This window comes from Phytophthora cinnamomi, assembly GCF_018691715.1.
Source record: "Phytophthora cinnamomi strain GKB4 chromosome Unknown Contig48, whole genome shotgun sequence".
In the NCBI taxonomy this organism is placed as follows: domain Eukaryota; phylum Oomycota; class Peronosporomycetes; order Peronosporales; family Peronosporaceae; genus Phytophthora; species Phytophthora cinnamomi.
In genome coordinates this window covers 121,841-132,747 of record NW_027150981.1, presented here as the reverse complement: position 1 = coordinate 132,747, position 10,907 = coordinate 121,841, and the positions used below count along the sequence as shown (strand labels likewise).

At 52.4% G+C, this 10,907-nt stretch overlaps 1 protein-coding gene across 1 annotated transcript; it reads right to left on the bottom strand.

The window, feature by feature from the left end:
- Positions 1-3,121: 3,121 nt before the first annotated feature.
- IUM83_19744 (Kelch domain-containing protein 4) lies at positions 3,122-3,557 on the bottom strand (the record flags this gene model as incomplete). Its single annotated transcript, XM_067944808.1, has 2 exons — positions 3,122-3,197; positions 3,271-3,557. 2 exons carry the CDS (start codon positions 3,555-3,557, stop codon positions 3,122-3,124), a joined length of 363 nt encoding a protein of 120 aa, XP_067790195.1.
- Between the last annotated feature and the right edge of the window lie 7,350 nt (positions 3,558-10,907).

Genomic DNA, 10,907 nt, shown 5'->3' with positions numbered 1-10,907 from the left:
CGCCTTTGATGCGTTTCCGCATCAAAGTGCAGCTCGGCAGCCACGGCGTCATCTTTGATGGCGCTGAATACGTATAACGGCACCTCATTCGGAGGTACCGAGTTCCCATACCGGTCCGAGATCTCGGACGCAGACGGCATCCACGGATCGCGCGCTGCGCCTGCAGCGCGCGGAGAGCCTTGAGCTTTGACATCACGCGCTGCAACAGCAGCGCGCGGAGAACTGAGAGCCCCAGCGGAAGCGAGTGGGGTATTGCTCCCAGTTCGCGAACGCTTCGAGCTCGAAGCGTCCGATTCGTCCCCTTCACGCGGACGAATTTTCTTAGCATGAGGGTCGAGCGATTCGTTCGACACTGAGTCCTTGCGCTTTGAGGACGAGTCCTCCTCGTCCTCCATGTCTTCACCGTCGTCGTCGAAGTCGACGACGTCGCCATACTTCGCCTTCTGGCGCTCGAAGTAATCGTCGATGGAGAGATGACTCCCCACCGACTTTGAAGGCTTCTTCTCTTGAGGCGCGCTCATCGTTGAATGAGCGCGGATTTCTTCTCCAAACGCGGAGAATTGACGAGTGGTCAATTCCGAAGATTAACGTGCGGAGACCCCGCGCGTCTAACCTTAAGGGGGGGATGGTGTAACGGGGTTACACGTACAAGTGGCTACAAGCCACTTGTGAATTTAACAGATAGGATATCTGTTAAAAGTTTTAGATACTTCCTCACCTTGGTGTAAGTCACACCAATGGATACATTGAAGTGGACCACCACAATGAGTGGTCCACACATACCCAAAGATCATATTGGTAGAAAGCGGCATCTTTCTACCAATTAGAGACGTGCATATTAGCGGGGCTCTGACAGCCAGCCGCTGTCAATCCCTATCATAGATGATAAACAGTTTTTTGCAGATTTAGGAGGAAGATCAATTTACAAACGATACAGTTCTCATTTTACCTTAAACTAGCTACTTGGAGTCTTATCTGATTTAAATTATATTTGTGTATTCAAATATAATTAACCTAAGTAATTACTCAGTACTTACGCTTCCTCATACACGTAGCGCGACGTGTAAGCTAAAGTAGTGTGTCAAGTTAGACCCACTACACTTTCGGCCTAGGGACGTCTCGGTTGCCTACCTACCGACCCATACGTCGACCGATGGGAGCCAGAAATGCGTCTGCTGCGCGCTGTTGACAAGCGCCTGCCGCTCGTTCCGCGAAGTGAGGTGCTGAAACCATTGTCGCCAACTACAAGAAGTCATGATGTACTTGCCGCAGCCCCACTTGTAGGTATAGCCCAACGCGCTAACTCACCGGTTACCGTACTTCGCCCTCGTCTTGAGGTTCTGCACTGCTCTGTCCTTCGCCTGCTCTTCGGCGATCTCACAACCGATCAGCTGTTCTTCAGACGGAACCATCTGACGTACAGGTAAGGGCGAAATAATTTCACTGCCCAAATGGCTACCGCACACTCTAACTCCGTTATGCCATACTACGTCACATCCTTCGGATTGATCTTTGACGCGTAGGCCACCGGCTGCTCGCCCTGCCCTTGGTCCAGAGGCAACGCTGCACTGGACCCCACCTACGAGGTATCAGTTACCAGCGTGAACAGTCGCCATAAATCAGGGTAGGCTAGCAAGGGTCTATCCGTCAGAGACCGTTTTGATACTCTAGAAACCAACAGATACGGCTGTTGGCGCTTATTTGCTGCTTTGCGGCTTGATTTCCACTCTGTTATCACCATGTTAGTTAACGTCTCACCTTGCACCTTGTAGATAATTGATGTCACGGCACATACTAATGGGAATTGCTGAATCCTCACAGACAAACTCCGTGGTCTACCGTACACAGAACCAAGGAGCGGTGTTTCACACGGACGATACGCTTGTGACTCAAAAAATAGTGGGAACAAGTCGCTGTCATAGCACCCTAGCAGCGGAGATGCAGAATCACCTCGACGGAGACGGACTATGACTGCCGGAAGGGGGCGAACTTGGAAGCCGCACAGTTCTATTTGCCATACTGTCATGCACGAATCGAAATGTTGTATCAGGGCGGTAAATGATTGCCTCAAGAGTACTAAGTGTACCGTTCGCCGCCATATTATCTGGTCTAACATTTTGCGTCACTTGTATAGGCATTCCAATGATCAGGTCTAGATACGGCGCCATTCGTGCGAATTTTGAATATGGTAGACCCATAATCATATCTACTTCTGCTCGATTTAAACCTTTTTATTTCCCCTTGAATTTGCGACCACCCTAACTGGAAACGTACCACTCGCTAACCGTTCAGAGATTTTGCAAATGTACAAATTATTGATTGCCAGGCGAGTCGTATTATCGGGTGTAACAAATGTTGAAGGTGTTGCGCTATGCATATTATCTAGGAGCTTGCTTTCACTAGAAATAACTCGAGAGTTTATTATCCGAAGAAATTCAGGAGTCCACAGTCCAACTCGGGCTTGGCGGCACCCTCTACCCCACTCTGGGTCACTTTGGAAGCGCACGGATTCATCAAGCAGAATTACGTTTTCGAATGTCCCCCAAATCTGAAACCCCACAATATCAGTCACGCTTGGATTTTTCTTGTCACTTGGGTCTTTGAAAATAGGATCTGCACCCACCGGAGGTAGCTGGAGGAAATCTCCTACGAGTATTACATGGACTCCACCAAATAATAGAGAGTTTTCGCTGCGGCTCCCATTGCCATTCCCACAGCAAAGTAAACACAAAAAGGGCACCTCTATGGGAAACCCCCTCCGCCATCCACAGAATTCGGAAATCTGTGGGAGCCTTATCATTCCCAGAGTTGCCGCCTCCCACACGACCTCATGGCTGCAACGACTGTGGCTTCGAAGCCTGCCACCGAGCCACCTCGCTCGACAGCCCCACCACGCCGTAAGAACTACAGCGAAGATGACGATGTCGCTCTGCTTCGCCAAGTGCTGCTTGACCGGCCTTTTGCTAAGCCACGGGGCAAGGTCATGCAGCACTGGGACAGTCTTGCTGCAACACTCGTAGCCTCGCCGGCCTTTTCGCGCAGTAAGCTAAGTGGCAAGAACGCACAGTCACGCATGAACCAGCTTGTTCAAATTCACCGAGAGGCGATGAAGGAGGCGGGGCTACTGTCTGGCGTGGCGGAGGAGGTCACGGAGAGAGACCAGCTGCTTGATGAGCTTGTAGAGCTCCTCGATGATGCTAAATAGGAGCAAGAATGCAAAAAGCAAAACGAACAGAAGAAGCGCAGTCACGATGCTTCGTCATCACCCACTCGGGCAGCTCGAACAGCGAAGACAGCTGCAATATGCCCGCCACGTCGAAACGAAAGTCGAACTCGGCGTCCACATCCGTCGTAGCAGTGTTGCAGAAGCGGATGTTAGGCACGACAGGGCCCTCGACGGGCGGGCGATAGAGAGCTGCAACCATAAGAACCATGGCGTCACTGCATCCTGTGTCCTCGAGTAGAGCGCACAGCAGAAGAATCTCGTCCACCGTCATCTTCACTTGTTCAGGAGTGACTGGAAGCAAGAGGCTCAGCTTGAGCCTTCTATAAAGCATGGCATGCTATTTAATAAGGTGATTTGCTGGGACTGGGAAACCGCGAAAAGTGGTTTGGATCTCCCATAGCCACACCTGAGAGACTATCTGGGAATGGGAAAGGAAAACTTGCAAAAACTCTCTAATATATCAGGAATTCTCTTCACTTCCCGCAACAGTTTGTCTAATTCTATTGGTTGAGATTTCTTCAACATTGAAATTTCATCGATGACTATCATGCTCAAATTCATCACAGCGTCAATAGCGTCCTCACGATAAAATTGGATTAAGAAACTCGCCAGCGTTCCCCCTCCTATAATTGTTGCCGCTTTCCCTGTAAGAGCCGTCTTGATAAGGCTACCAGAATGATCCCAACTTCTGCACAGAGCTTGCGCAGCATCGATTATTCGACTTTTTCCCGTCTCCCCCCTCGCCTCCACGAAACATACGAAGTTGATCAGATCGCAACCCATTCTTCATCTTCGCACCGGTATACACAAGTGTTTCAATGTTTCTCCAACGTGTTAATAGGGATAGACCTATCAAATTTACTGCTAAATGCTGTTTTTCGTTCAACGTGAAAGCTCGTGATACGTCGACAATTGTGGCATATGGCTTAACGTTTCGAGGAAGCTGTGTTCTGTCAACGTTTGGCTTCTTCCAGTCCGTCTTAGCTTTCGTTATCGCTTGGTTCAGTAACTCAATAACCTCGGTGTTTTTGCTCTGAGCGACTTGAACTACGCAATTCGTAGAAAGCAACGTGTTGTCAGTGCATGGGTTAGATATCCATTTCTTCATTTCGGGTACTTGTGCAAAATCCACCAAAAGGTGTTGTCTTTCGGAAAGGACTGCTGTATTCTTTGCCACTCCTTCCAGCAAATCGAGGGCACTAAACGCGGTTAAGACGTGAGCAATGCTTTACTTGGCGCTGCGGTCGTGGGACAGATTGCAGGATTTACCAAGTCGCTTTCTAGGATACTGGCCTCGATGTCCAGACCGCTCCAAAGTTCGACGAAGCCTTCATCCAAAGCTGTATCGTCATCGGAAAATACGTCTGCTGTACCAAATAAAGCGTCGATTTCCTCCTCGCTAGAACCCTCATCATCACTCTGCCGTCCATGAGTACTCTTAAAATCTTGGGCCGGGATGGCTACAGTCTGCATTTGTGCGCGACTGAGTCCATTGTAATAATCACTCATGTTATTCATAATTGTTTTATCAAATTCACTTCGCTTTCCTTCCCCCTCTGTGTGTGCTTGTAGCAACGCGTCGTCTGAACAGGTCTGATTGCCAAACAAGTCGATCAGAGAACGGAATGGCTTGAACAATATGAGCGACAACATTGCGCGCTTGCTGTGCAATTCACGAGAAGATTCACCGTCAATATATGGCATTTGGTATCCATACACGACAGGCACGACTTCACTGTTACGCCGCCCGACGCTGTGGGTACGGGAAAGTGGCTGGTTGGGAAGAAATCGCATCGAACATTATAAAACGCGCACGTCTTTCTTTCGAAAGAAACGCTTAGCAAACTCGTACACATTGATATGTTTGAGCTGCTCAGGGCGGTAAATGTAATCATCGAGAAAACAAACGGCTTGAAATCGCGGCGTTTCCGCACTTTCATTGATAAGATAGCAAGTGTAGCTATCTGAATTTCCGAATTGCCGGACAATATCTCCCAGCGGAATCGAAGTCCACGCTGAATTAGAGTAACAGCACGACCCTCGCAGCAGATATAGAGCTGCTAATGGTCCGGCAATTTCGTGACGGCTGGTCATGCTATAGGAGATTGATGCAACTCGTCTTCGAGCAAATGCAATTCGCTCTTGATCTCCTACAACTGGCGAGGCTTCAATTACTGCGTTTTCTTTTTCTTGTCGTCTCTTTAACGCAGCCAACGCTAGGTTAGGTAAAATGAGAACTGTATTGCTTGTAAATTGATCTTCCTCTAAAATCTGCTAAAACTGTTTATCGTCTATGAAAGGGTTGACAGCGGCTGGCTGTCAGAGCCCCGCTAATATGCATGTCTCTGATTGGTAGAAAGATGCTGCTTTCTACCAATAGGATCTTTTGGGTATGGGTGGACCACGCACTGTGGTGGTCCACTTCAATGTATCCATTGGTGTGTCTTACACCAAGGTGAGGAAGTATCCAAAACTTTTAACAGATATTCTATCTGTTAAATTCACAAGTGGCTTGTAGCCACTTGTATGTGTAACCCCGTTACACCATCCCCCCCTTAAGGTTAGACGCGGGGGGTCTCCGCACGTCAATCTTCGGAATTGACCATTCGTCAATTCTCCGCGTTTGGAGAAGAAATCCGCGCTCATTAAACGATGAGCGCGCCCCAAGAAAAGAAGACTCCGAAGTCGGTGGAGAGTCATCTCTCCATCGACGACTACTTCGAGCGCCAGAAGGCGAAGTATGGCGACGTCGTCGACTTCGACGACGACGGTGAAGACATGGAGGACGAGGAGGACTCGTCCTCAAAGCGCAAGGACTCAGTGTCGAACGAATCGCTCGACCCTCATGCTAAGAAAATTCGTCCGCGTGAAGGGGACGAATCGGACGCTTCGAGCTCGAAGCGTTCGCGAACTGGGAGCAATACCCCACTCGCTTCCGCTGGGGCTCTCAGTACCCCGCGCGCTGCTGCTGCAGCGCGTGATGTCAAAGCTCAAAGCTCTCCGTGCGCTGCAGCCGCAGCGCGCGATCCGTGGATGCCGTCCGCGTCCGAGATTTTGGACCGGTATGGGAACTCGGTACCTCCGAATAAGGTGCCGCTATACGTATGCAGCGCCATCAAAGATGACGCTGTGGCTGCCGAGCTGCACTTTGATGCGGAAACGCATCAAAGGCGCGATTACTACATCGGACGCTTCCATGAGCTGCGATGGTTCCAAAGCAAGAAGACATCTTCTCGCAGCAAAGTGCCCGAGTGGCAGGCACTTTGCCAAAGTTGGAACGCTTTTGTTGAAAACTTCAACAAGAAACCGAGGCCTTACCGTGATCGGATTAAGCAAGCGCGTGATCGCTTCGAGACGTACTCGAAGCGTGGAAAGTTGGAGCAACTCCACGTTGCTGCGGAGGAGGCTAATGTGCCGTGCGCTGTGCCCGAGGGCTTTCAGTGCACGAAGTGCTTCCCAGGCGCGGTCACCGCGACCTGAACGGGTACACGTCATTCCGTGTGCCCGAAAGTCTCAAAGAGCTCCGTGCTAAATTCTTAGCACGTGAGGGTTCGGGCGCTAGCGATGATCGCAGCGCTCGTGTTACTTCCGCTGTGCCAGCGCGTACTGCTCCTCGTACGCCCTCACCATTTCCGGAACGTCCTCCAGCAAGACGTTCCGCGGCTCCCATGTATCTCGATGGGGAGGAAATCCTCTCCAACAAATACGAAAACGAGCCCCTTGAGGGTTCGTTTTCGGGATACTATGGTCAACAATCCGCTCAACAATCCAGCGGGTTGAGCCGCGGGCGTCACGGATCGGGGGTGGCGGGGGTGGGAACACGCCCCGGGTATGGTCAGCCCCGGGCTGATCAGTTTGCGCCTCTCCACGACCGGGTGACCGCCGTGGAGCGTCTACAGGGCGCTGAGTTCGCCGCCCTGAAGCAGGAGCTGGCGAACCAGAAGGTCCAAGTCGGGGCGGTCTCGCAGACCGCCTCGAATATCCAGGTCGAGTTGGGGACCCGGATGAAGGAGTTGCTCCAGCGCGTGGACGCGCTGGAGGAGAGGCTGCTCGTCGCTAAGGCCAAGGCTTCCGCTTCTGCATCGGCTCCTGCCGAGGCTTCGGGTCAGCCGAGCTAGATGGCTCGTGCTGCAGGTATGGCTTCAGCCGTCCGATGTAAAAGGTCGGGTGGAGGCGCATGCTAGACGGTATGTCTAGCGTGTAAGCGTTGCCGTGCCGTGCCGTGCTAACACAGTGAACGGCCCGGTGAAGCGCGGAGCAAGCTTACTTGCTCCGAAATCCGAAACCGCATGTTTAGGCAGGTTTTGAGTAGCTAACAAAACCAACGAACTAACCTTGAATTCATTTGTGCTGCCTCTGCCCACATTGTCTGCGTTCAGCTTCTGTTGATCAACAGAAGCTGTTATTGCATCTTGGACAAACCGAATTACGGCTTGTCTTTTGGTAAGGAAGTTGATTGCATCCGAGCTGAATGACTTCAGCTCGCTCTCCGCTAGAGGCCCGGCCTCTGCGCCCTGCGCAGACCCGTGGTTTCTGTCCTTGTTGCTAGAGGAGTCTGCGCCCTGCGCAGACTCATGCGTTTTCTTTGTTGTTGCAGCTGACACTGTGCAAGTGTCAGCGGTTTCTTCGGCTGCTGTATTGCAGTCGTAGATCCTCCCCCACTTAAAGTGGGAGCCACCACTCCGAGTAAACTCGGCAGACGGGGATGCCGCATGGCATTCACATAAAACGGTGTATGCCCGGTCGAGGCATGCACCGAGTTGTTGATGGCAAACTCTGCCATCGATAAGCACTCGCTCCAGTATTGGAACGAGTGAGCGTAGCTCTTCAACATATCGACGAGCACGCGATTCACGCGCTCGGTTTGACCGTCCGTCTGCGGATGATCCGCAGTCGACATGGAAAGCTGGCTCCCAATAAGTGTAAACACTTCTTGCCACAGATGCCCTGTGAAGCGCGGGTCTCTGTCCGACACGATGTCGGATGGCATGCCATGGTCTTTAAACACCATGTCAACGAACAGACGGGCCGTCTATTGGCGATCACTTCTGCCGGCACCGCAGCAAGATGTACCATCTTGCTGAAGCGGTCGACGAAGACCACAACACCGGTATTCCATCCGCTGTCGGGGGAAGGCCAAAGATGAAGTCCAATGACATGGACTTCCAACACTCCGACGGAGACGGTAGTGATTGTAACGGAGCCTGCGCGAATGGCGCAGGCTTTACGCGTTGGCATACCTCGCAAGCACGGATGTACTTGCGCACCCACTTTTGTACTGGTGGTGCCAGTAGAAGTCGCGCGTGAGAGGGACGTATGTCTTCTCACGTCCGAGATGTCCCGCAGTCGGGGCATCATTATATTCGTACATGATCCTGAGTCGCAGGTCATGGTCATTCGGCACGACAACGCGATCCGCGTTGTCGTCGACTGCATTGTAAAGCAGTAGTCCGTCGTGCACACGAAAGCGGTGTGCACGCGCTCGAAGGTGCTTGGGCAGCTTCTGACGGGACTTGTCAGAAGGCGCTGTGTCATAGGCCAGCAAGAGCTTCGCGTCCGCGTCGTGCGCGTACGCGGCCTTCACATCGTCCAACAGAGACGATGTGGGTTTGCTCGATCGCATGGCGTCAATGGTATTGACGTCAGCAGCTTCTGCGTAGTCCGGCCGACGTGATAACGCGTCGGTCACTACATTCAATCTTCCGGGTTTGTATTCGACCCGGAAGTTATACTCCGCAAAGAATGAGAGCCATCTCGCCATTCTTTGTGATATGTGTGTGGCGACTTCACTGCAGTGCGCAGTGATGCATGGTCGGTGTAGACCACAAACGGTCTACTTCCAAGTAGATACACTCGGACCTTTGCGAGTGCGTATTTCATGGCAAGGGGTTCCTTGTCATGTACCGGATAATTACGCCGAGCTGGCTTCAGCTGGCGCGATTGGTAGTAGACGACACGATCAGGACCCTCGTGATCGTGTTGCATCAACGCGCATCCGATCGCGAAATCGGATGTGTCACACACTACGTGAAATGGGCGATCTTGATCAGCTACTGCCAAGATTGGCGCCTCAGTCAAGCCCCGCTTGACTGCATCGAATGCCTTCTGGCAATCGGGTGTCCAATTCCACACAGCTTCTTTCTTAAGAAGCTGTGACAGCGGGCGGATCTTGCCCGCATAATCCTCCACGTACTTGCACAAGTACGTGGCCAAGCCAAGGAACTGCCTCAGTTCCTTGACACTTGAAGGCGTTGGCCATTCGTTAACCACTCTGACCTTTGCTGGGTCAGGGCGAAGACCATTCTTCCCTACGAGACACCCGAGGACGGGTATCTCGCTCGCCCCGAAGATACACTTCTTCAGGTTCGCGTAGAGTTTATGCTTTCGCATAAGCTCAAGTAGCTTCCGGAGATGCACTCTGTGCATCTCTACGTCGGTCTTCTCGTCCACAGCCCGGCTGTGGATGAACACATCATCGAAGTAGCTCGGTGCGAAGTCGCGGACCGAGCGCAACAAGTGCGTCACGCACCTGTTGAAGGTCGCAGGGGCGTTCTTAAGCCCATGTGGTATTACTATCGACTCCCAGAGCATGCCACTTGGCGTGCTCACCGCCGTGAGAGGGATATCGCTCTCACGCATTAGGATTTGATAAAATCCATCTCGCAAGTCGAGAGCACTGTAAACGGTGCTCCCGGCCATCGAATCGATGATAACATCTTTTCGCGGTACCGGCGTCTGCGCCGGTGCCGCCGCATCGTTCAGCTTGTTATACGCATGAACGATGCGCCATCCGCCCTGTGGCTTTTTGACACAGAACGTCGGAGCACTGTGCGGGGACTTTGATTCCCGCACTTGTCCTGCTTTGCGACGACTTTCAAAGAAGTCGTCGATTGCTTTTACTTGCTCTCGCGACAGTGGCCACTGCCGCGTGACACAGTACTTCGTGCCCGGCACGAGATCAATCTCGTGCTGAATGCCTTTATCCTGCGCAAGCTCCGCAGGAATCTCTTCCGGGAGTACGTGTTTGTACTTCCTCAATAATTCGTAATAGGGACTCGACTTCAGCGAGTCCCAGCCTTGTTCCTCGAAGCGCTCTCGCTTCGTCTTCGCACTGAGAGTGTCTTCACTCTCAGTGGTACTTCCCAGGAAGAGCTGCCTCAGCTCTTCGCTCTCGTTCTCCGTTCTTTCGCTGTTCGAAAGAACGCAGACATGCTCGATGCGTCCATCGTGCAAGACGCGCGTGAAGCGCTTCCAGCTCATGGCTGGAAGCGAAGTTAGCTCCGACGCCGTCGTCGGAGGATAAGCGAGTTTCACGATACTGGAATCCGGTATAGTTGTGCGTCAAGACGCTTAGCGTCTCGATGTCCGGCGTCACCGCCTCAGTCTGCCCAAGAGACGGTTCTTGTGGCGTCTCGGTCCCGGACCGAGACTTGCGCGGCGTTCTCCGCTTGTGCCGTCTTCTTGTTGTGCGGAGCCCGGCTCCGCACAGTTGTTCTTCTCGTCCAGGCCCGGCCGTGGACAGTTGTTCGCCGGCGGACCCTGTCCGCGGGCGCGCGGTATCAAGCCCGGCTTGACCGCATGTTCCTTCGTGCAGCCGGTTGCAAGGAATTGTTTTCCGCCACCGGTAGACCCTGTCTGCAAGCGCGGTATCAAGCCCGGCTTGATCGCATGGCGCTTCGTC